The sequence below is a fragment of the Girardinichthys multiradiatus genome, chromosome 15 (assembly GCF_021462225.1).
Source record: "Girardinichthys multiradiatus isolate DD_20200921_A chromosome 15, DD_fGirMul_XY1, whole genome shotgun sequence".
Classification (NCBI taxonomy): domain Eukaryota; kingdom Metazoa; phylum Chordata; class Actinopteri; order Cyprinodontiformes; family Goodeidae; genus Girardinichthys; species Girardinichthys multiradiatus.
The window spans coordinates 12,641,117-12,665,596 of NC_061808.1; the positions used below are offsets into that span (position 1 = coordinate 12,641,117).

The 24,480-nt window shown below is 41.4% G+C and overlaps 2 protein-coding genes across 2 annotated transcripts; one reads left to right on the top strand and one right to left on the bottom strand.

Moving 5' to 3' along the window:
- Nucleotides 1–25: 25 nt before the first annotated feature.
- Nucleotides 26–9,636, bottom strand: dtl (denticleless E3 ubiquitin protein ligase homolog (Drosophila)). The gene is made up of 15 exons (XM_047388331.1): nucleotides 9,384–9,636; nucleotides 8,079–8,216; nucleotides 7,892–7,984; nucleotides 7,746–7,807; nucleotides 7,542–7,662; nucleotides 6,455–6,520; nucleotides 6,201–6,316; nucleotides 6,045–6,118; nucleotides 5,855–5,961; nucleotides 5,665–5,769; nucleotides 4,122–4,234; nucleotides 3,928–4,017; nucleotides 3,711–3,834; nucleotides 2,759–3,360; nucleotides 26–718 (listed from the first exon to the last, which is right to left on the bottom strand). The coding sequence occupies exons 1-15, from the start codon at nucleotides 9,439–9,441 to the stop codon at nucleotides 656–658; spliced, it is 1,932 nt and encodes a 643-aa protein (XP_047244287.1). The 5' UTR covers nucleotides 9,442–9,636; the 3' UTR covers nucleotides 26–655.
- A 665-nt stretch (nucleotides 9,637–10,301) lies between these two features.
- ints7 (integrator complex subunit 7) lies at nucleotides 10,302–24,264 on the top strand. Its single transcript, XM_047387028.1, has 20 exons — nucleotides 10,302–10,501; nucleotides 10,656–10,785; nucleotides 11,952–12,098; nucleotides 12,186–12,323; nucleotides 12,419–12,465; nucleotides 13,601–13,800; nucleotides 13,902–14,024; nucleotides 14,107–14,224; nucleotides 14,289–14,423; nucleotides 14,540–14,637; nucleotides 15,515–15,754; nucleotides 15,864–16,001; nucleotides 16,079–16,285; nucleotides 16,402–16,596; nucleotides 21,201–21,304; nucleotides 21,392–21,460; nucleotides 22,558–22,690; nucleotides 23,222–23,320; nucleotides 23,580–23,765; nucleotides 23,896–24,264. The coding sequence occupies exons 1-20, from the start codon at nucleotides 10,408–10,410 to the stop codon at nucleotides 24,175–24,177; spliced, it is 2,883 nt and encodes a 960-aa protein (XP_047242984.1). The 5' UTR covers nucleotides 10,302–10,407; the 3' UTR covers nucleotides 24,178–24,264.
- The last annotated feature ends 216 nt before the right edge of the window (nucleotides 24,265–24,480 follow it).

Below are 24,480 nucleotides of genomic sequence, written 5' to 3' on the forward strand. Positions count from 1 at the left end.
ACAAACAAACACCACACAGACTGTAAACGTTTTTAAATTTAATAAAATCTGACTACTGAAAAATCGTGTCACTTAAATACAAAAAAACCAAGCAACAGATTTTGAATATTATGTACATATAAACAATATCTGTTCAGAAATGGAACAAAAAACTTTCTGAAAAACATCCATCTAACACTGATGGAAGATAAACTTATGCATTAATAACCCACAAATTTATAAAGATCTGAATTAACTGATTTCAGATAGTGAGGGCCATATAAAAAAAGAACATGTGTAATTTTGATCAAAATTTTACGTTGCAGTTAAAAAAAGCAATGTACATCCACGGGTCAACATTTTAAAATTAATAAGAAACCCATTGAAAAGGGTTTAAACAAATCAAGTGAGCCATTTTAGTAGCAGCTTAAGCATCTCTTGAAATTATTAGAATGGAATAAAATGGCAGATTTATCAACATGCAACCTTATTTCTGAGATGATGGCATGTTTTCAGGCATCAGATATCTGTGCAGGAGGTAACAGTAAACTGAATAAATATTACTGCAAAATCGAGTAACCAAGTATAAAGAAATTCACCGTGTCATCGAACTCTGTGCACCCAGATTAAAATAAGACCCAAAATAAAACTACAGCATCTTTGTGGTTGAAACAGATCATTCCTGATTTCGTTTTGCAAAATACATGGAGATTTTCATGGTTTTTGGTGAGTGGAGCATCTGGAAAAAACAATGGGGGAAAAGTGAGATATGATTATCACATGAAATATTAAAAATACCTATTAATGCAACATATAGCTAAGCACAGACCTTCACAAATACACAAATAAAGAAAGAAATAAGAAAAAAACTTAAAGTAACATAAAGATGGAAATCAAATGACAAATTAAATCACTCCTAAAACTGCATCAATCAGTCTTTTTCTGGTTAATGCTGCTTTAACCTGCCGACTCCAATTATGACCAATACTAACTTTTTTTCAATTAATATAATACATTATTTGATTTACATAGCACTTTTGAATCTAAATGAAAGAATTACAGATGCATCTCAAAAAATCTGAACAGCATGAAAAGGTTTAATGTTTTGCCCCTTATTTCAGAAAGTGAAATTAATTAAATAGATTTATAACACAGAGAAGGAAACATTTCAAGCCTTAATTTCTTGTAATTTTGATCATTATCGCTTACAGATAATGAAAACCCAAAATTCAATGTCTCAGAAAAGTAATACATTACATACGATTAATAAAAAAAAAAGAAAGTTCTTTTATACAGAAATGTCAGGCTTCTGAGAAGTATGTTCATTTCTATGCACTCAATGCTTGGATGGGGCTCCTGTTGCCTGGATTACTGGATTAATGCAGCGTAGCAAAGAGAAGATCACGCTGTGGTTCTGCTGGGATGTAATGAAAGCCCAGGTAGCTTTGATAACAGCCTTCAGGTCATCTACATTGTTGGTGCTGGTGTTCCATTTTCACTTGATCGGGTCAAGCAGGTTTGCTGGCCCATCAATCACACTAACACTATGGTCATTGAACCACCTTTTGGTACCATTGGCAGAGTGGGCAGGTGCCAAGTCCTGCTGGAAAATAAAATCAGCATCTCCATATAGCTTGTCAGCAGAGGGAAGCATGAAGTGCTCTAAAGTTTCCTGGTAGATGGCTGTGTTGGCTTTGGACTTCGGAAAACAAAGTGGACCAACATCAGCAGATGACATGGCACCCCAACCATCACTGACTGTAGAAACTTCACATTGGACCTTAAGCAACGTGGATTCTGTGTGTCTCCGCTCTTCCTCCAGACTCTGGGACCTTGATTCCAAAATTAAATGCAAACCTTACTTTCATCTTAAAAGAAAACTTTAGACCATTGAGCACAAGTTCAGTCTCTGGTTCAGGAGTGGCCGTCACAAAGAATTGGACATTTGTAGCCCATGTGTAGGATCCGTCTGTGCTTGGTGGCTCTCGATGCACTGACTTTGAAGTTCCCTCAAATTCTTGAATGGATTTTGCTTGACAATCCTCTCCATGCTGCGCTTATCCCATTGTTGGTGCACCTTTTCATGCCATACGTTTTCCTTCCACCCAACCTTCTATGATTTTGCTTTAATACAGCACTCTGTGTACGACCAGCTGATTTACCAACAACCTTTGGCGGCTAACCCTCCTTGTGGAGTATCAATGACGTCTTCTGGACATCTGTCCAGTCAATAGTCTTCCTTATGACTGTGCAGAATACTGACTCAGACTGAGAGACCATTTAGAGGCTCAGAAAACCTTTGCAGGTGTCTCTTTCACAAAATTTTAATTTTCTGAATTTGGGGTTTTCATTAACTGTAAGCCATAATTATCAGAATTACAAGAAACAAAGGCTGGAAATATTTCACAGTATGTGTAATTAAATTATATAATGAGTTTCTCTTTCTGAAATGAGCAAAATGAGCAACAAAAAATATTGAACTTTTTTAAGATAGTCTAATTTCTTTATATGTACCTGTTTCTGATTAATCTCGTTAATGGAACAATGAATGTAATGCATTGATACATTAAATACTTGGGGGAAGTCGTAAAGGCAGAACTGTTTTTTCAATTTATTGGGGCATCTCTCACTTTTACAGCTGAACAAGACTTCCTGTCATGGGTTGTTGAAGTAAACCATGACAGGAAGTCTTGTTCCTGGAAGCTAAGAAAAAAGAAAACAATCTGAAAGCAGAGTACGAATGTGAATTTACGACCAAACCTGGGATTTCTGTACTTACTGGTGAAGTGGGTGTCTTCCCGTCTCGTTTCTTATGTGCACTGGGACCTCCTCGACTTTGTTTTATGTTTTTTCCCATTTCTGACAACCAGTTCCCTGCTCTGGGAGAACAGTTCTCCTTCCCATCCTGCCTTGAGGTAACTGATTGGCTGCTCTCTGTGTGGCAGTTTGTCTGTCCTGAGCTCTCCTGAGAGGGGGAGCATACATCAAACAGGACGCGGCTTCTTTTACCTGCGGGGTAGAGTTCTGAAACAGACTCGCACTGTGCGTTGTCCTCACAGCCGGAAGGTGAGCTTTCACCTGTTTCCAGCCTGCGTCTGGCCCGTCTCTCTGTAGGAGAGGAGCTGCTCACTGGGCTCAGAGGACACGGTCTCAGCACCCGACTTTGAGATTCATGGGTTGAAGATAGCCACTGCCGGATAGAAGTTGGAGTTATCTGATGAACGGGAACTGGGATGGGGCGGTTCGTGGATGTGGTGTTGGAAGGGAGAGGCAGGGCAGCTCCGTTAGAGGCACAGAAAGCAAGCTGGGGCGAGGTGAGGCCACCAAGACTCTGCGTCCTCTGGGTCTTCGCAGGGGGTGTTGAAGCTCTGACTATAGGAACTTAGGAGAACAAGTTCAGTTTAGATAGGTTGGTTGGACCAGTTAAAAACAGAGCAAGATTTTCTGTCAATTAAATGCTTAAAAGGCTTAGGAAGCATTTCCACACTATGATGCTGACACCACCACCATGTTTTACAATGATAATGGAGTTTTCAGAGACTTTATTTAACAATTAGGTGACGTCCAAAGGCAACTGGTTGCAATGCATTTTAAATAGGGGTACCAGATTATCCCTTGGGTTTGCTCTATGAGTTAATGAAAGTGACGTTAGAATAATTTATGTTAAATGGTGGCTGACAAATATAATAATAATAATAATAGTAAAATCGAAAGCACACATTAGTACTTACTTGTGGGAGATTTGGGACATGCCCAGCCTACAAGGTTGGCTTCACCCACTGATGACTGCGCTCCATCCGTTTCCCGGTGAAGCCTCCAGATCCGTATAGTGTGATCATCGGAGCAGGAAGCAATCTGCCAACAGGGAAGCGGTGTGTAAAAAAATAGGTTCGGAAAGAAGCAAGCAGAAAAACACGAAAGGAAACCAGTTAAAATTTGCTGACTTACTTTAGTGAAATCTGTCGGACACCACGCGACAGAGGTCACTTCCTCATTGTGACCCTGGAGCATCATGGGAGGATGTTGAGGATCGGAAATCTGGAATAATTAGAAGTTAGAAGTCAAAAAACACTTTCTCAGAAGACATTACAATGAATAATAAAACATAACTTTATTTAGCCAACATGTAATTAAAAATGCACCTTCCAAATGTACGTGTGATTGTCACTGGACCCGCTGGCCAAGAACTGGTCATCGGGGCTGATCGTGGATTTGACATAGAATGAGGAGTTCTGGTGTCCACTGAAAACTGCCACTGTGGGAGCAAACATATGGAATTTTATGGATCACCACTGTTTCCTTGGAGCATTTGGAAATCCAGTCCTGTAACACTTCACCAATGAGAGCAATTTATAGTTTTTTGCATATTTAAATTTAACATGCAGTGCTTTGGAAAAGTATTCATGTCCCTTGAACTTTCCCTCATTGTATTACAACCACAAATCTCAACATATGTTTTATTGGGATTATAAGTGATGGACTGGCACAAAGTAGTGTGTAACTGTGAAGTGAAAGAAAAAAATACAGTGTTTTATAAATAAAAAAATGTTTGACATGCATTTGAAATCAGCCCTCCTTTACTTTGAGGCGCCTAACTAAACCAAATTCAGTGCAATGGATTTTCTTTAGAAGTAACCTATTTAGAAAATATAGTTTGCCTCTGTGTAAAAAAAATCCCAAAAATGGAAGGTGTATGGCACAATTTCCATCTTACCAAGACATGGCTGTCCACCTAAACCAACAAGCCAGGTAGCTAGAGCATTAATCAGCCAAAAGGTCTATGGTGACTCTGGACCTGCAGAAACTCACCTCTCAGGTGACATGATGACTATTAGCTGTGCACTTTACAAACCTGGCTTCTACATGGAAGAGTGGCAGGGAACTGCCAAAATGAATTCCCTTCTTTAGTTTCCCCAATAGCCACATAGGAAGAAGGAGCTCTGGTGGTCAGGTGAGGCAGGAGTAACATTTTCTGCTCCACACGCAAAGCATCAGGCTGAACAAACCATCCCCACGACGAAGCATTTCTGTGGAAACCTATATCCGATTGGGAATGTGTGGCTAGAAATAAAAATGGCTGTTCAGAGGCAATCTCCATGCAATCCAAGTCGCCTCTGCAGTTTGCCATTGAAGATATAGGGGACACAGCAAACATTTGGAGGAAGTATGGTGTTGGCAGTATCAGGCTGTGGGGTTGCTTTTCTTCAGCAAGCAATGGGAAGCTAGTCAGAGTTGATGAAAATATAGTTGGAGCTAAATAAGGGGCGATTCCGGGAGAAAACTTGTCAGAGGCGGCAAAACGAAAGAAAGTTCACCTTCCAGCAGCACAGCAACCTTGCAGCGAAAGGTGCTTCTACAAAGTCTTGTAAAATAGAAATGTACACCACACTTTTCAGATCTTTTTCTGATAAAAATGTTAGAAAACTGCAGATCCTATTCCTTCCGTTTCATTGACATGCCTCTCTTTGTTGGTCTATCACATTAAAGCTGTGTATAACATCATCATGTTTGTGGAAAACAACAAGGGGTATGATTACTTTCACAAGGCACTGTATTTACAATTAAAGACATACATCTTTCAGATGAAGGTAATTATGCACACTCGGTTCCCCATCACAGCTCAGCCGCACAGCATTAGCCCCATCTAGTGACATTAGGTGTAAACTGGAAAACATCCAGGTTTACCTGGAGTTGTCTTTATTCCACAGACGTTGAACATGTAAATGCTGTCATCTGTGCAGTTACACATGATATTGGACTTGAAGGAGTCTAGAACAAGTCCAGAATATCCTGTGATGTACAAAGCATAAATTCGGATCATTTAGTGACCTGTAGCACATTTCAGGCAAACACTTGTATATGTCACAGGACTGACCCAGTCTCATCCGAGTGGAAGAGCCTGCATATGGATAGGTCTGCATAGGCACAGGGTCATGACGGTATACCGTGTAGTTCTTCCTCAAATCCCACATCTTTATAACCCTGTTTGGGGAAAAAAGACCCTTCAGGATCTTCAGTATGCTTTTACACAGTTTACACAGATTATAAGCAGTGCATTTTTTTACCCGTCAACAGCACCCGAGGAGATGAGGGTGTGCTGATCGCGAAACAAAACCACTGTTACACTCTGCTGGGTATCCTGCACAACAAAAAGAGATAGCATAAGCTGTCTATCTGAGACAACCCATTTTTCACTTCTTTGAACAAGCACACGAACTCACCACGCTAGGAGCCATACCACGCATGGAGCTCCGTCTTTTCTTCGTTTTGGAGGGAAGGTTTGTCTCAGATTTGTTGTGAGCGCCACGGATCTGATTCACCTGCCTGTAAAAACCATCTGTAGGGCAGAACACTAGATGTGAGGATAGAGCACAAGTAAGATTTCTCTTTTTGCTCTTGCTCAAGAGGCAAATAAAAACCGCAAATTTGCAATAAACCTGTTGCAAACAAAACTACAAAGTCGCTGATAACATACCTTTCTGGCTGCACCTGATATCCCAGACCATAATATTTCCATCTCTGCCCCCAGTGGAGAAAACAGCTGTTTCAACAAAGGCCAAGCATCAATAATGCAGCAGAAACACAGAATCATCAATGCACAAGATGTCCGCCGTGAAGTAAAACACCACTGCATACATCTGTTCTCCATCTCACGCACTTAATTTAAATTAATGCTAAAAATGCAGTTTGACTATGTTTGATTTGTCAGATCTAATGTTGGTTCACTCTCTCTTCCTAATTTAGGAAACTCTAAGATATGTTTAATGCATCTAATGTAATTTGTAGGGAGAGAAAATTACTAACAGAAGCAACTATGTGGCAATCATAACAAGAGGCAGGGTGCCACACATTTCTCATATCATAGTTTTACTGACATACATGGCTTTCTAGACTATTCATTTAATATTATTAATGGATGGATGAATGAATGGATTCACACTTTCCTTGACCTTTTGATGAATCTTATAGATGAAGACATAAACTGTTGAGTTTCACCAACAGTTGCAACTTTTTCATCTTTTCATTTAAATCTCAGGAGATGCATTCTCTCTTAACAACCTTAAATCTCAGCGGCATAAATCTCACACTGGAAAATGTGATACTTACTTGACTGGCATGTGCCCTTGTCTTTCCTATTTTATAGAGGATAACAGGAATGGGCTTCTTATAGCCCAGGAAAAATGATAAAGTCACGGTTTACTAATGAAAAATGTCCAGATACTCTGAGTAACTTTTATTAAAATGTTAGTTATATTTTTTGCTAGGTTGTATGAGGTACCAATAACTGTGTCAAAGTTCATTTGTTTAAAGAAAATCAATCACTTTTTATTGCTAAAAACTCAAACTGTTCTGGATCAGTGTGTATTCTACTTACTATAACCCAAATGACACAGTGAACAACTAGAGCGAGTTCACATCTAATCTGTTTTCCCTATTATGAACACCTCATATAAAAAGGCAAAAAAAAAGAGACAAAAATCTATCCTGTACTCAGGACTCCAAGAGGAAACTGAAATTCTGTCGAGGAATTCAACAACGATTCAGATTTGTGTGAAGCATACCTTTCTCTTCTGGTGCGAATGCAACCGACTTAAGGCTGCAAAGGTGGCCTTTAAAGCTTCCTAACGGTTCCCCAGACTTCACGTCCCACAGCCTGGCCATCTGATCCCCTGCAGCCGTCACCTAAAGGCACAAGTGACCAAAGCATAATCAGCAGACAACTTCTGGAAACCTTGTTTAAAAATTAGGGAGGAATTTTCACCTACCAGCTGAGGCTCCCCCGGCACCCACGCGATGTCAAAGACAGCGTTCTCGTGAGCCAGCCATTCTGCAAATGTGCAAACCAAGTCAACTAATGATGTATCCTAATACTCCCCTGCACAGCTGGTCTGAAAGTAGGTCTGGAAAGTACCTTTAAGAAGAGGGTTTTCACGACTCTCTGTGTCATAGATCCTAACAATGCCTTCTTCATTAGCTGCTGCGAGGACATTGTGCATGTCTCCAGCTAAAAATGAACAGGAATCACTGAAGTTATATAGATGGCCACACTTTCTTGCTCTGTATAGTTTTCAGTGCAGATTTTGTTCAAAAGGGATTACCACAGGAGAAGGTCAGCCCAAACGGTGGCACTGAGTCACCCGCGTTCCCGTACGAGATGTGCTCGTCGTGCCGGACGCACTGGTAGCCACCCAGCAGTGAGCTCAAAGGGATCCTGGAACTAGGATCTGCAGGGAATGCTGCATGAATTCATGCAAGGTCAAAGGAAGGAAGAGGAAGTTGATATATTTTTTTTACAGGACACAGACCCTCCATACCCCTTGAACCTTTCCACATGTTGTCACGTTACAGCCCCAAACTTCATTGTACTTTATTGGGATGTTATGTGACAGGCAAACATAAAATTGAGCCCCCTGGATTCTGAGACTCCTAAATGAAATTCATTGCAAACACCTGCCTCTTCAAGCCCCCTAGATAGTGAATAGAGTCCTCTTGTGTGTAATTTAATCTCAGTATAAAAACAGATGTTCTATTAAGGCCTCAGATGATTGTTAGAGAACATTAGTGACCAAACAGTATCATGAAGACCAAGGAACACAATAGATAGAGCTGAGGGGAAGTTTGAAGCAGGGTTAGGGTCTATTGCAATATCTTAAGCTTTGAATTCTCCTCAGAGCACAGTTCAGTACTGTCACTACAGCACAACTGCTAACCTACCAAGACACCTAAACTGATAGGCCAGGGAATGAGAGCATTAATCAGAGAAGAAACCAAGGAGCCCATTGTAACTCTGGAGGAGTTCCAAAGTTCCACAGCTCAGGTGGGAGAATCTGTCGAAATTAGTTGTGCACTCCTCAAATCTGGCCCTTATGGAACAGTGGCAAGAGGAAAGTTATAGTTGAAAGAATGTCAACTCTCAGAAGCTAACTAGAAGACAAAGCAAACATGTGGAAGAAGGTGCTCTGGTCAGAGGAGACCACAAGTTAAATTGTTGGCCTACATGCAAAACGCCACCTATCAATTACACCATCCCCATCATGAAACCATGGTGTATGCTTATTTTATACATACATGTAATTTATAGATCGACAATGAACACGTGTAAAAGCATTAGGGTAAGATGATCCGTGGTTTACAACCAAACTTTAGAACATATTGTTCCATAAAACAAATAAAGAACTATGGGAATAATCCAACCAATAAAAATGGCATGGCAAAGATGCAGAAAGGCACAATGAAATTCAAAATTCAGATACAACAGTAACTCGACCAAGTTTAACCAGAACACATTTATAAAAGGGCAGGTTTACAGCCTTTCGGACGGGCTAAAATCCAGCTAGCTGCAGGACACATAGCACAGTAACCCAGGGAGCAAACCTCGCCACGGAACATAGATTGTGTCTCACCATTCAGCCTCCGTCTGCCCACCCCTCTGTCAACAATAGAGCGGAAAAACATCCTCATACTCCAACGGCAGCCGAGCTGATATACACACTAATAACTGCGCCCGATCGTTAACCGGTGGTCTCTTTTCTTCTCCTGTTGCTATCTGGTGGGATTTTTTTCCCGCGAACAGTACGTCAGACTAGAAGAACCGAATTCCGCGCGAAACTCTGCGTTCTGCGCTGCTATTGGTGCTTCAAGGCAGCGATTCCGCTTCCGTTTACTGCTTCCAACAACTGATGCCCTTTTCAACATAAGTTGGTACACTATGTTAGACAGCCTACATGCAATCAAATGTTTTATTCAGTATTTTGTTAGGAGTTGTTCTGAGCATGCCGACGATGGACACTTTCAAGATGACTCGCACATATCATAAGCCAACAGATAATGTTAGAGTAGCTGGGACGAGAAGATACATATAAAGGGAGAAAAATGACCAACTAGAGTCCTTTGCAAAAGCTTTCATCTCCCTTGAATAGTTTCCCATTAGGTCACATTTCAATATTTTATTGTAGTTTGCTGGGATTGTATGTGAATGACCAACATAAAATAGGGCATAACTGGGAAATGTAAGAAAAATGATACATGCATGTCTTTTAGGGTGTTTCTGTGCAGTGATGTTTTTTTTTTTTTTTTTTTTTTTTTTTGTATATTGTGTCATACAATTAAATGTCACTTTTAAAATGAGAAAGTAAAAAGTACATTGTGGCTGTGTGCAAGTAAAACTGGTTTTAAACACAATTCAGTAAATCTAGATTACACAAACTGCATTTGCAAAGAGAGACGTTTGCCTTAAGAAAGTAATAACTTAGCTTAGGTTTGACTTTTTTAGTGTCAAAATTAAAAGTGCATGCCTTTTATTTTCAAAGGTCAAACTTCAAACCGGATGTGATGTCATTGGCACCGTTCAGTTTCTAAAGAGCAAGATGCTAATGGAACTTGTTTGTTATAAACCGGTTTGCTTAAAAGCTTAATTAAAAAACAGAAATGTCGCTTTCAACGGCTCGTTCATTCCTGTCAGAAGCGTGCTATGGGGAGCAGGAACTGGACGCTAACTCCGCTCTCATGGAGCTGGATAAAGGTGCGTTAGCTAGCAATGCTAACGATGTAGCATAGCGTCTCATTGATTGTGAACTGGTTCTGTTTTGTGTTTAATTCAAGTTTTACTGAAGTTGCACCAAGCTTATGAGGGCTGACCGCTGTGCTTTGACCGGGGGGATTGTGTTTAATTTCAGGCCTGCGATCGGGGAAGCTCGGAGAGCAGTGTGAAGCTGTGGTGTTGTTCCCCAAACTCTTCCAGAAGTACCCCTTTCCCATCCTCATCAACTCCGCTTTTCTGAAACTCGCAGACATCTTTAGGCTCGGGTATGATGGCTTTGAACATGAGTTATTCTAATTGCCTAGTGCAGGACTTTTGGTAACCTTGACAACTAATGTAGCTATGCTTATTATGGTAATGGTATGGTGATTTTGTGTTGTCTTCCCATCCATCCATCCATCGCTTATGCCCCCTAATCCTTTCAGGGTCACTCCATCCAAATGAGGCAGTCATTTATGCAAAAATAAGGGGATACTTAATATATCTGTATAATTACAGGATTATTAGTGAGTATATGGAAACATTGCATATAGAAAAAACACATTTATTTCTTGAATCTATTCTCTTTCCTGCATTTGAAGGTTAAAACAACCTGTATTCCTGTAAAGAATTTGCTCAAACATGTGTTCTTCGCATGTAATGGCCAATCATGCCGTCTTTTTATTCAACTATAGCCTGAGTCTTCAGATGTGCCGATCCGGATTTCCAGGCTCAAACTGATTCCCAAGACCTTTTTAAGACTTTGATACTTAAACAAAACAAAAACAAAAAATGTGCTGCAGATTCCCTGACAAAGGAGGTAGTTTTTTAATCCTATTGAAAGCATTTGTCACAACCTTTATCTAATTTTTGCTGAATTCTGTATGAAAATAATCACAAAAGACTTTCTTAGATGACATGTTTACAGACTGAAAACAGGAGAAGTTTGAAGTTTTGATGTGTTTAATAAATTAGGGGAAGAAACACATTTTTTAGTGTTTGACCTGAATTTAAATGGCCAATACGGGGTAATGTCTGCCTACGGTAATTGGTTGGTGCATCAGAATGTGACATTGTTTACGTTTTTCAGATTTATTAGTAAAAGAAGACAAATCGAAGACTTGTATTATTTTAAGTGCCTTGCAAAACCTTTCTTGACTTCTGAACTTTTTTTAAGTTACAACACTAAATACTAGTACTACATGGATTACAGATGCACACCGCACGTTTCAGATTTTAACTTGTAAAAAAAAAAAAAGCAACTTTGCAACTGGATACCTGTATGTGCTCTATCATAAAAATGCCTATAAAGTACTTTGAGTGGCATTGTATGATGGGTAAAATGCTGTAAATAATTTCTAAAGTTTTTTTTTTTGTTTCAGAATGAATGAAAAGGGGTTCATTAATAGAAAGCCTTTATTTACTGTCAACAAGGTGTCCCCTCTCTTTCCAGCAACAACTTTCTGCGTCTGTGTGTCCTGAAAGTAACACAGCAGAGTGAGAAACATTTGGAGAAGATTCTCAATGTGGATGAATTTGTTAAGAGAGTGTTTTCAGTCATACACAGCAACGACCCTGTGGCCAGAGCTATCACTCTGAGGTAAGATGGCTGGCACAAAATATGCTCCATAACATCAGAATGAATAACATCTAAGTACAGCTAGGTTTGAACCTGTTACTTGTGTAGGATGCTCGGTAGTTTGGCCTCCATCATCCCAGAGAGGAAGAATGCCCACCACAGTATTCGACAAAGCTTGGATTCTCACGACAACGTGGAAGTTGAGGCTGCTATCTTTGCTGCTGCAAGTTTCTCTGCCCAGTCGAAGTATGAAAAACTGATCGGTAGAACTGCTGTACCATCTTAAAATATGTGATTGCTTTCTGGCTCAAATGATTCATTTTACTGTTTTGAATTCTCAGGGACTTTGCTGCTGGAATATGTAACAAAGTCAGTGAAATGATTCAAGGTAAAATATGACTCCTAATCCAATCTAATCTAAAGATAACCTACAGTCTTGTGAAAAATTAGTACACCCTATTAATTTGCAATTTTTTACTAAGAAACATTCACATATTGATGTTGAATTTTTTTTTTTTATCTCTGCTGAGGAAAAGATTAAGACACCCCACCCTACCCTACCCTCCTAAGACAGCTAGTCTTACCCCCTTTGACTTCTTGTAGCCGTCTACCAGTTTCTGACATCGGTCTGAGGATGGTTGACTCCATTTCTCACTTCCACCTGAGAGATATTTGAAGGGATTTTTGCATGTACAGTATGTTTCCTGTCACCCCATTGCACCTAAATGAGTAAAGTTACGAGCTTTCACTAGACCGGGGACTTTTGATTCCCAGCCAGCCCGTGGTGGATTTACTGGTATGTTTTGGGCCATTGTCATGTTGCAGGGTCCAGTTCTGCTTCTGCTCTAATTTTGTTACAGATGCTCTCACATGTACCTTAAGCACTTTCTGATTCATTGTAGAATTTCTGGTGGGTTATATGATGGCGAGCTGGACAGGTTCTGGTGCAGAGAGCAACCCAAACTGTGACACTTCCACCTCCGTGCTTCCTAGTTGTTATGAAAGATATTTATACTGCATTAAAATTACAGAAAATGAGCAGCTATAACTACTTGTCTGTCCCACATAGCAGCCATGTTTAACAGGTGTACCATAACTTGATTTAGCATTTACTTTCCATCTCATGGGAGGTAGTTTGACCTTTCTGACATGTTCAACAAATCATTAGATCACAAAAAACACCCACACAGTTAACAGAGAAACTCAGTGTTTTTATTTGAACTTTTTCCAATCTAAAAAAACTTAAGAGAATTATGCCGCTGGTGTCTAATAATCTTTTAATAAAATTTCCTTTTACAAGAAAAATACAAGTTTTTTTTTGGTTATAATTCTTTATTTTTTGTTCCTTGAATATTTCACTGTTGTTAAAACATAAAAACGCTACATCTCCATTTGACCAAATATGGTAGACACAAGAGTGTCTTTATTTTTTTCACAGTGTGTGTTCCTCAGTGTTTTAGGACTAATGCTGGTGAGTCAATGACTTGCTTTCCTTTTTGAACCTTGCCTAATTACGACGGCAGGTTTGGACACGCCGGTGGATCTGAAGCTGAAGTTGATCCCCATGCTGCAGCACATGCATCACGACGCCAGCCTGGCATCCAGCAGCAGAGAGCTCCTGCAACACCTGGTCAACTCCTACCCCTCCACGCCCATGGTCATCGTCTCGTTGCACACCTTCACGCAGCTGGCTGCCTTCTCCCTCATTGATATCCCCAAGCAGGTATTGCCACAGAGAAAGCAGAGGCTAATGGTGATACATTGTGTTTACTAGAAGGTTTGCTGCAGTGCAAAAATCTAATTTGCTAAATTTTATCTCTCCAGTTGCAGCTTCTCCTTCAGTACCTGAGAGATGATCCGAGGAAAGCTGTAAAGAGGCTTGCAATAAATGACTTAAAGCTCCTGGCTAAAAAGGCTCCTCACCTTTGGATCAGAGAAAATACTCAGGTAGAAAATGCTGCCAGTCAGACTGGATACTTATTGTGATGATTTTTTTGGCTTTAAAATGTAACCATTTCAATCCTTTCAGACTCTGTGTGAGTGTGCTTTGACCATCCCTTACAACAGTTTGAAACTGGGAATGTTGGCTGTCCTCTCCACACTCTCTGGGACAATAGCCATCAAGCAGTACTTCAGCAATGCAGCAGGTAAGTAAACCTTTAATGTTTTGTTTGATCGTAAAAACATAATGCCGTAAAACTTTTTCCTCAGCTGGCTCTTCCATCCTCCCTCGGCTCACTGACCTGGTTAAACTGGCGCAAGAATGTTGTTACCACAGCAACCTGTCAGTGGCGGCTCATGGGGTCGTGGTGCTTTCCAACATTGCCATTTCCTGTCCGGAAAAAGGTTGGTTTTTGTGGACAATGGCTTATGTGAGGTCCTTCCTTCAGCACAGATTCCCTTCGGAAGTTTTATCTCAGAGTCTCTTTAATTGTTTGTTATTGTGGGTTTTCCTCCCTCAGATATCGTACAACTGGAGCAGGACACAGTGTTGGGAGTGGAGTCTCTTCTGATGCTGTGCAGTCAGGACAGCAGCCCCAGTGCACAGACCACTCTCAAAGTAAGACAATAATGTAAACACAACACAAGGTTATGTAAACTGTAGCAAGTACTGTAAGAAGTAGTTCTGATTATGGTTTCCATGAAGGTTTACACATTTCTTCAGTTTTAAAAAGTATTTCAGATAAACAAGCAAATTTAAATATCAGATAAAGATAACCTCAGTCAAAAAGTCTTTAACACCACCTTGAAAGAACGTTTATCTGTTCTTCTTTGCAAACTTGTTTTAATTCATCCACCTTGTAGAGATTTCAAGCATCAAGCCGATGCTTGAAAACAATTTCATCAGATTGCAGGACTTTGACTAGGCCATCCTAGTCAAAGTCACACACTGTTGAATCATGTTCATCGTTCATTGTTGTTCACAGTTAAGGTCAGAGTTCATGTTGAATCATGAACTCTGACCTTAACTGAAGCACGTGAGGCCTGCAGCGCTTTAGATGTTGTTCTGTGTTCTTTAGTAACCTCCTGGATGACTACTTGATTCACTCCTGAATTTATCATAATAAACGGTTAAAAATATTTGCCCCAAAACAATGTAGAAATAGGAAATAATCACCTAATTTTGTAAGTTTGCTCGCTTATGAATAAATGAGGACTCTAATTTTCCATCTAGGTTTTTCAAATTACGCAAAGTACTGTTTGTTTGAGGCCACATTTAAAAAAAAAAAAAAAAAAACTTTAATTTTCTGCCTAAAAAGAGAGGCTCAAAGGTAATTATTACAAGAATTTACAAAGAGATGTATTGCACTCAAGACAAAAATCTTAGCAATCAGTATCAGGACTAACAGAGCAGTTTATCTGTAAATATATACGTCATTTCACCTCTTATTTACCTCACGATGAATGCCTTGTCTTCCTCTTTTGTTTCACCACAGACTGCGCTCACCTCGCTCGTTAAGCTGCTAAAAAATCGTCCTCATCTCAGCCAATCAGCTGTGGAGTTCCTGCTTGGCCAGCTCCACTTATCCTGCCACTCATCACGTGTCCACATGTGCCATGCTCTCTCAGCCATCGCCACCCACCTGCCCGTCCTGGGAGACGGCATGCTGGGAGATCTTGTTGATCTCTACCGGGTGGCCGGTCACACCTCCACCGGCGAGCAGCAGGAGCTTCTGGTGAGAAATGCTGCAGGGGTCAAAGTCCTCTCGTGATGTTTAGAGTCACATTTAATCATTTGAGATGTTTTTAGTTTAAGATGCACTCACAGGACTTTGATTGCTGTAGGTTTCTTTGGCGACCGTGATTTTTGTCGCTAGTCAATCGTCTCTGTCACTTGAAGTGAAGACAGTCATCAAACAGCAGCTGGAGAACGTTGCAAATGGCTGGACAGTCTATCGGATTGCACGGCAAGCCTCGCGCATGGTAGGTGAATATTATTGTGACGATGAGGTCACAACTCCATGACATAAGAGAATAAATTGCTTGCTGTTAAACTGCAGGGATGCCACGAGTTCTCCAGCGAGCTCTACCAGTGTCTTCGCACCCGTGTGGCATCAGAGCATTTCTACTTCTGGCTGAACAGCCTAAAGGAGTTCTCCCAGGCAGAGCAATGCTTGAGTCTTGTGGAGGAGGGCGACTACAGCGGAGCCATGAGCGCCATCGCAGAGGCCTTGCGCTCCTACCAAAAAGGCATCGCCTCGCTCACGGTGTGTTCAAAAAAGAGCTGATGGTATTCAGCACTTAAGAAACCTAATTTAGATTGTAATGAGACCTCCGTACGTACTACTGTTTTGTAAGATGTGATTCATCTCTCTTTCTGCAGGCTGCCAGTACTCCTTTGAGCCCGCTCACGTTCCAGTGTGAGTTCATTAAGCTGCGCATTGACACTCTACAAGCCCTGTCGCAGCTGATTTGTACCTGCAACAGCCTGAAAACCAGCCCTCCACCTGCCATCGCCACTACTATCGCTCTCACGTCAGGCGATGACGTCCAACGATGTGGCCGCATCTCAGTGCAGGTAAACCGAACCTTGGGTTTTTTGGTCTAGAACAATTAGAGACATTGAATAGACATATAGTACCTTGCACAAATATTTTTCTTCTTCGCGGTTTGTCATGCTACAACATCAAACATCGATGTATTTTATTGGGATTTTGTGATAAGCCAACAAAGACTAGTACATACAGGGGTTATACAATGAAACTGAAACACCTGGTTTTAGACCACAATCATTTATTAGTATGGTGTAGGGCCTCCTTTTGTGGCCAATACAGCATCAATTCATCTTGGGAATGACATATACAAGTCCTGCACAGTGGTCAGAGGGATTTTAAGCCATTCTTCTTGCAGGATAATGGCCAGGTCACTACGTGATACTGGTGGAAGAAAACGTTTCCTGACCCGCTCCCCCAAAACACCCCAAAGTGGCTCAATAATATTTAGATCTGGTGACTGGGCAGGCCATGGGAGATGTTCAACTTCACTTTCATGTTCATCAAACCAATCTTTCACCAGTCTTGCTGTGTGTATTGGTGCATTGTCATCCGGAGACACGGCACCGCCTTCAGGATACAATGTTTGAACCATTGGATGCACATGGTCCTCAAGGATGGTTCGGTAGTCCTTGGCAGTGACGCACCCATCTAGCACAAGTATTGGGCCAAGGGAATGCCATGATATGGCAGCCCAAACCATCACTGATCCACCCCCATGCTTCACTGTGGGCATGCAACAGTCTGGGTGGTACGCTTCTTTGGGGCTTCTCCACACCGTAACTCTCCCGGATGTGGGGAAAACAGTAAAGGTGGACTCATCAGAGAACAATACATGTTTCACATTGTCCACAGCCCAAGATTTGTGCTCCTTGCACCATTGAAACCGACGTTTGGCATTGGCATGAGTGACCAAAGGTTTGGCTATAGCAGCCCGGCCGTGTATATTGACCCTGTGGAGCTCCTGATGGACAGTTCTGGTGGAAACAGGAGAGTTGAGGTGCACATTTAATTCTGCCGTGATTTGGGCAACCGTGGTTTTATGTTTTTTGGATACAATCCGGGTTATCACCCGAACATCCCTTTCAGACAGCTTCCTCTTGCGTCCACAGTTAATCCTGTTGGATGTGGTTCGTCCTTCTTGGTGGTATGCTGACATTACCCTGGATACCGTGGCTCTTGATACATCACAAAGACTTGCTGTCTTGGTCACAGATGCAGCAGCAAGACGTGCACCAACAATTTGTCCTCTTTTGAACTCTGGTATGTCACCCATAATGTTGTGTGCATTTCAATATTTTGAGCAAAACTGTGCTCTTACCCTGCTAATTGAACCTTCACACTCTGCTCTTACTGGTGCAATGTGCAATCAATGAAGACTGGCTACCAGGCTGGTCCAATTTAGCCATGAAATCTCCCACACTAAAATGACAGGTGTTTCAGTTTCATTGTCCAACCCCTGTATTTGTGTGGTGAAGGAAAACGGATAAACAGTTTTCAGCCTTTTTTACAGTAAAGACACTCACCGGCCACTTTATTAGGTACACCTGTCCAACTGCTCATTAACACAAATTTCTAATCAGCCAATCACATGGCAGCAACTCAATACATTTAGGCATGTAGACATGGTCAATACGATCTGCTGTAGTTCAAACTGAGCATCAGAATGGGGAAGAAAGGTGATTTAAGTGACTTTGAACGTGGCATGGTTGTTGGTGCCAGAAGGGCTGGTCTGAGTATTTCAGAAACTGCTGATCTACTGGGAAATTCACACACCACCATCTCTAGGGTTTACAGAGAATGGTCCAAAAAAGAGAAAATATCCAGAGAGCGACAGTTCTGTGGGTGCGAATGCCTTGTTGATGTCAGAAGAGAATGGCCAGGCTGGTTCGAGTTGATAGAAAGGCAACAGTAACTCTGTAACCTCTGGTTACAACCAAGGCATGTAGAAGAGCATCTCTGAACGCATAACACGTCGAACCTTGAGGCTGATGGGCTACAGCAGCAGAAGACCACACCGGGTGCCACTCATGTCAGCTAAGAACAGGAAATTGAGGCTACAATTCACACAGGCTCACCAAAATTGGACAATAGAAGATTGGAAAAACGTCGCCTGGTCTGATGAGTCTCGATTTCTGCTGTGACATTTGGATGGTAGGGTCAAAATTTGGCGTCAACAACATCAAAGCATGGATCCATCCTGCCTTGTATCAACAGTTCAGGCTGGTGGTGGTGTAATGGTGTGGGGGATATTTTCTTGGCACACTTTGGGCCCCTTAGTACCAATTGAGCATCGTGTCATCACCACAGCCTACCTGAGTATTGTTGCTGACCATGTCCATCCCTTTATGACCACAGTGTACCCATCTTCTGATGGTTACTTCCAGCAGGATAACGTGCCATGTCATAAAGCACGAATCATCTCAGACTGGTTTCTTGAACATGACAATGACTTCACTGTACTCAAATGGCCTCCACAGTCACCAAATCTCAATCCAATAGAGCACCTTTATGATGTGGTGGAAAAGGAGATTTGCATCATAGATGTGTAGCCGACAAATCTGCAGCATCTGTGAGATGCTATCATGTCAATATGAAACAAACTCTCTGAGGAATGTTTCCAGTACCTTGTTGAATCTATGCCACGTAGGATTAAGGCAGTTCTGAAGGCAAAAGGGGGTCCAACCCGGTACTAGCAAGGTGTACCTAATAAAGTGGCCGATGAGTGTACGTAGAACATGGTGGTGTCAGCATGATGCTCTGGGGATGGTTTTCTTCAGTCTGGAAAAGAAGGCAGGTCAGAATTGATGTGTAGATGGATGGAGCTAAACACCGGGCAATCCTGGAAGTAAACCTGTTGGAGGCTGCAACAAACTGGACTGGGGCAGAAGTTCTCCTTCCAGCAGATGAACTATCTCGAACATACAGACAGAGCTCCAACTGAATGGTCCAGATCAGAGCAGTTTATTATGTAACTATGCAATACTGCAGGACGTCCCAGGAAAATAGATTTAAGTTTATTGTTAAGTGACGAAATGTAGAACGAGGTCAAAGGGTTTTGAATACGTTTGCAAGGCACAGTGTAAATATTGTGTGTCTGCCTGCTAGATGAAGTGTGGTAGCAGAAACAGGATCATTATATTTCAGTCAGACTTTAAATTGTCTGTCTTCTATTCTCTTATAGCCACATCAGTTGTGATTCAAGGGTCTATTTGTCATTAGGTTTGTCACGATACCAACATTTTAAACCCGAAACCGATGCTAAGAAAAATACTTGATACCATTTACTTTACCATGGCAACATTTTTCGAAGACAAAAAATATGAATTACAATATGACAATATTTTAACTTCCTTTATTAGGGCCAAACCAATAAGTAGTGGACAGTTCAGCCCTCATTTAGAACAATATATAATTTAAGTGTCACTTCCCCGTTTGGTAAAACTGTAGGCAAGTCAACACTCAGTATAAGTATTAATGTCCTTTATGGAAGTGTGTACCTATGATTCAGTTCAGATTCAGCAATTTTTTTATATTATCATAGTGGCTCATCATTAGTGTGCCACTGTGTGCTTCCAGTTGTCTGTCAATTTGATGTTGATGCAAATAAATGTTACTACTAAGGGACAAATAAAGGATCCTTCATCACTTAAATTGTGTTTCAAATCAAACATGGATCTGGCACATACATTGCATATTTGTGCCGTGTAAACAAACCAGTGCAAATGCACTGGTTTGCGCATCTCAATGAGGAGCTCAGACCGACGGAGCACTGTCATTGGGGCGTCCATGAAGCTAATATTTGAACAGATAGTGTTGGCTTATGTCATCTGGGACATTTACTGATTCACTGTTGCAGATACAGGAGCTTCATTGACCTTTTTAACTTGCTCTCAAACATCTGTGTGGGGGTATGGCGTAGCGGTAGTGCACGGGATCAAATACGGAGGCTTCGGTCCCTGGTTCATGACCAGACCCTGGCGACCTCTGATGCATGTCTTCCCCTTCTCTTCATCCCACTTCCTGTCTGCCTACTTTCAAATAACTAAAAAGATAAGTGCCATTAGTGCCGCATAACAAATCTTAAAAAAAACAAAACACATCAGTGTTGAAGCTTCACCACAGCTAGCGTGGGGCATCCTTTAGCATTTAGTTTTTTCCTGTCAGTCTGCCTCATAGGGAAAGTAACTCTGAACAATGCTTTTGAGTTTGCCTTGTGGGCTAAAGAGGGTTGCATATTTAATTGAATTTTTTCTGGCTGCACTCACCATGTTAGAGTTAAAACGTCCAGCAGCAGCTGACGTTTTGTTTCGGTCAGGTCAGGCTGCAGGGAGGGGAGGGGCTGAGTGTCTCTGATATTGCAGCGCTCCCGCAGGAGAAGTCCGATCATTTGGGGTCCATATGGATGGGTCGGTTTGTTTCCATTTTGACACAACTAGTATCTGTAAATAATTCATTTTTTTGCAGTGATTACGGAATATGAAAATAGTGATTATTTTGATGACCCTATTAGTCATACTACATCAGTCACTGATGAGAAGGAGTTGTGCATCCGAGTAGAATAAACATCCCCTGATGTGTTTAATCATGATGTTACTCTTTTTTCTTTTTTTTTTTTGTTCTTTTCCAGATGAAGGTATGCATGGAGGAGTTCAGGAGTCTTGCTGCTCGTTATGCTGATTGCCACCAGTCATTGTTTGACGCAGATTATGCTACCCTTCGCAACGTGGAGTTGTATCCTTAAGCGTCCATCAGTGCTGTCAGACTGCGGCCACCCTGACTCCTCTGCTCTAATTTATTTCTTCTTAACTGTGTGTTCAGACAACAGCAGAGCTGCTTGCTGGTCTCTCATGTAATCGAAGCTTTGATACTGGACCCACCGGCAGCCAGGTGAGAGTTGCTGATGTACAGTGGCTTGTAAAAGTATTCATACCCCTTGAACTTTTCCACAGTATTCAGCCCCCTTTACTCTGAGTGCATCTAATAGCCTTCAGAAGTTGCCTGATGATTAAATAGAGTCCACCTGTGTGTAATCTAATCTCAGTACAAATACAGCTGCTCTGTGACGACTGGTTAGAGGTTGATTAAGAGAATATAGGGCAGCAGACAGCATCATGAAGTGCAAGGAACACACCAGACAGGTCAGGGATAAAGTGTGGAGAAGTTTAAAGCAGGCTTAGGCTATAAAAAGATTTCCCAAGCCTTGAACATCTCACGGACAACTGCCCAATCCATCATCCGGAAATGGAAAGAGTATGGCACAACTGGAAACCTACCAAGACATGGCCGTCCACCTAAACTTACAGGTTGAACAAGGAGAGCACTGATCAGACGAAACCAAAATCGAACTTTTTGGCCAAAATCCAAAATACTATTTGTGACTGAGAACTAACACTGCAAATCACTCTGAACACACCATCCCCACTGTCAAATTTGGTGGTGGCAGCATCATGCTCTGGGGATGCTTCTCTTGGGGGTCAGAGTTGATGGGAAGATGGATGGAGCCAAATACAGGGCAATCTTGGAAGAAAACCTGTTGGAGTCTTCAAAAGACTTGAGACTGGGGCAGAGGTTCACCTTGTAGCAGGACAACGACCCTAAAAATAACATCTTTGTCCCAAGTTTCAGTCGAGCTTGAAGGTGTTTGTTTTGGTGCTGGGGATTCTCATGGATAGTGTGGATTAGAGAAGATCTACAAATAAAAAAAAAATCTAACTTGTGCACCTTGTTTGTTGTTTTCACTGAAGTTTGATTCAGTCCTTTAAAGAGAACGGCTTTAATAACTCATTAATAGAAGAAAGTGATGAGATTCAAGCTCAGGATGAGTGTATGTTCTCAGCAGAACTGTAAATACCAGCGACAACAGCTATTAGCAGCTGACCATTTAAAAAGCATTATGTTTTTATTATTATTTACGCTTTCCATATACCACATCTGCAGGAGGCCCCTCATGTTTTTAACATGCCTACGCTGTTGGTGTGATTTAGTTTTCAGGAGCACGGCACATCGGGGTCTGTTCAGACAGAGAGCGAATATGAGCGACGGATGATGTCGGTCTTTCACCATGTGCTCGACGAAGTGGAAGGACTCTCCAAGAAACACCCCCCTGTTTCACACCTGGTCAGACTAGAACTACGAACACTGTGTTTGAAAGAAATTTCCATTCTTTTCTTTATTCCATGGGGCCTTTGCCTTTTCATCCTCCATGTTCTTGCTTCTTTCCTTGTGTCGTTCCAACCTCCCTTCCTTAAATCCTACTTTCCTTCTTGCCGTCCTTCTTCCCTGTATCCTACCTCCCTTTCCTTAGGGTTAGGGTCAGGCCATCCCTAATGCCTCTTCTTGTCTCCTTTCTTGTTTTTTCCTACTTTCTGTCGCTGCTTTCTTGTGTCCCTCCTTTTTATTTCCTAACTTGCCCTTCTTTCCTTATGTACTTCTTTCTTTCTTATATCCTTCCTCTCTCATGGCCTTTTTCTCTTTTCTTTCTTGTCTTTCTTTCCTCCTTTCCTCTGTGTCTGTTTTTGTACAGGTTTAATATTTTAAGCCTACCCACTGTTAGAAACATCTTCCAGAAATCCATGGTGGACTTTTCTATGTATTCTTTCTTTTTTAAATGAGCATAACGGACTAAGAACTCTTGTGGTTGTTTTCCAGCATACCAATTGTCTCTGTGATGCTGTCATAGCCTTGCTGAAGGTGCCGCTGTCTTTCCAAAGATATTTTTTCCAAAAACTCCAGTCAACCAGCATCAAGGTAATTGCTTTAAAACTTAAATGATAACATAATCGCAAGTAATGAAACCAAACCAACAACACAGCGTAACTTGGTGTTTGACTGCACGTAAATATCCCATGTGACTTTCTTTCTGAATATAAGGACTATCATTTCCAAGAAATACCAACTTACTTAAACACTGAAATGTTTTCCTTTCTGTGTTTATTTATGTCAAAGAATCAGCAGCTTTTTTCTCTCCACACCTAAAAGGATTTTCTTATGTTTTGTGTTTTTCCAGCTTGCTCTTTCTCCATCACCTCGAACTCCAAGTGAGCCCATCCCGGTTCAGAACAGTCAACAGCTGACTCTGAAGGTAGAGGGAGTGGTACAACATGGGTCCACCCCGGGACTCTTCAGGAAGATCCAATCTGTTTGCCTCAATGTCACTTCAGTTCTACAGAGCAAGACGGGGCCTGACTACAAAGTAGGATTTCCCGCCTACTTTTGGTTTCAGATTAAACATTCTACTTCTTACATTCATTTATGCAAATATTTCCCAGGTTTAACTGATTTAAGCGATTCTTTCATCATCAGTCGGATTCTTTTTATTTCAGATACCACTTGATAGTAAAACAAATGAGATCGAGCAGCGAGTAGAACCTCACAATGACTTCTTCAGCACCCAGTTCCTGCTTAACTTCTCCATCCTGGGCACTCATGTTGTCACTGTGGAGGCGTCGGTGGTGGATGAGAGTGGCATCGAGTGGAAGACGGGGCCGAAGACGGTGGTGTCCGTCAAGTCTCTGGAAGATCCTTATTCCCAGCAGCTCCGCCACCAGCTGCAGCAGGGTGGACCTCAACCTACCCCACAGAGGAGTTCATACATTCGCTTTTAGTCAATCTGTTGAATTTGTTTTACAATATGAACTTGTTAACTTTATCCGTTTTGTCTTTTCAAAAATAAATGTTTTTTTCACCAATGATTTAAAAGAATGTTTCATTTGAATAGTAGCTGTGATTGGATTCAAAAGCTGCTCAACTCTTAAGTATATTTTGTGCATAACATTATTAATCATTATGACAATGAAATGTGTTAAACGTCCTTGGTTTCATCTTTTGCACATAGAGTAATACTGAACAGAACCACCAGGGGGCATAATATGAACATTACAGAGCATCCTCAGTCGGTGAAAACATGT

Excerpts from the sequence above, each read along its gene's own strand:
- dtl (XM_047388331.1), bottom strand. The coding sequence starts at position 9,441 with ATGAGGATGTTTTTCCGCTCTATTGTTGACAGAGGGGTGGGCAGACGG. Across the intron at positions 7,985-8,078 it reads TGGGCTGACCTTCTCCTGTG|CTGGAGACATGCACAATGTC; the intron begins GTAATCCCTTTT and ends GTTCATTTTTAG. Across the intron at positions 6,119-6,200 it reads GTGGTATGGCTCCTAGCGTG|GATACCCAGCAGAGTGTAAC; the intron begins GTGAGTTCGTGT and ends TTTGTTGTGCAG.
- ints7 (XM_047387028.1), top strand. The coding sequence starts at position 10,408 with ATGTCGCTTTCAACGGCTCGTTCATTCCTGTCAGAAGCGTGCTATGGG. Across the intron at positions 12,324-12,418 it reads AGTTTCTCTGCCCAGTCGAA|GGACTTTGCTGCTGGAATAT; the intron begins GTATGAAAAACT and ends TTGAATTCTCAG. Across the intron at positions 15,755-15,863 it reads GCGAGCAGCAGGAGCTTCTG|GTTTCTTTGGCGACCGTGAT; the intron begins GTGAGAAATGCT and ends TGATTGCTGTAG.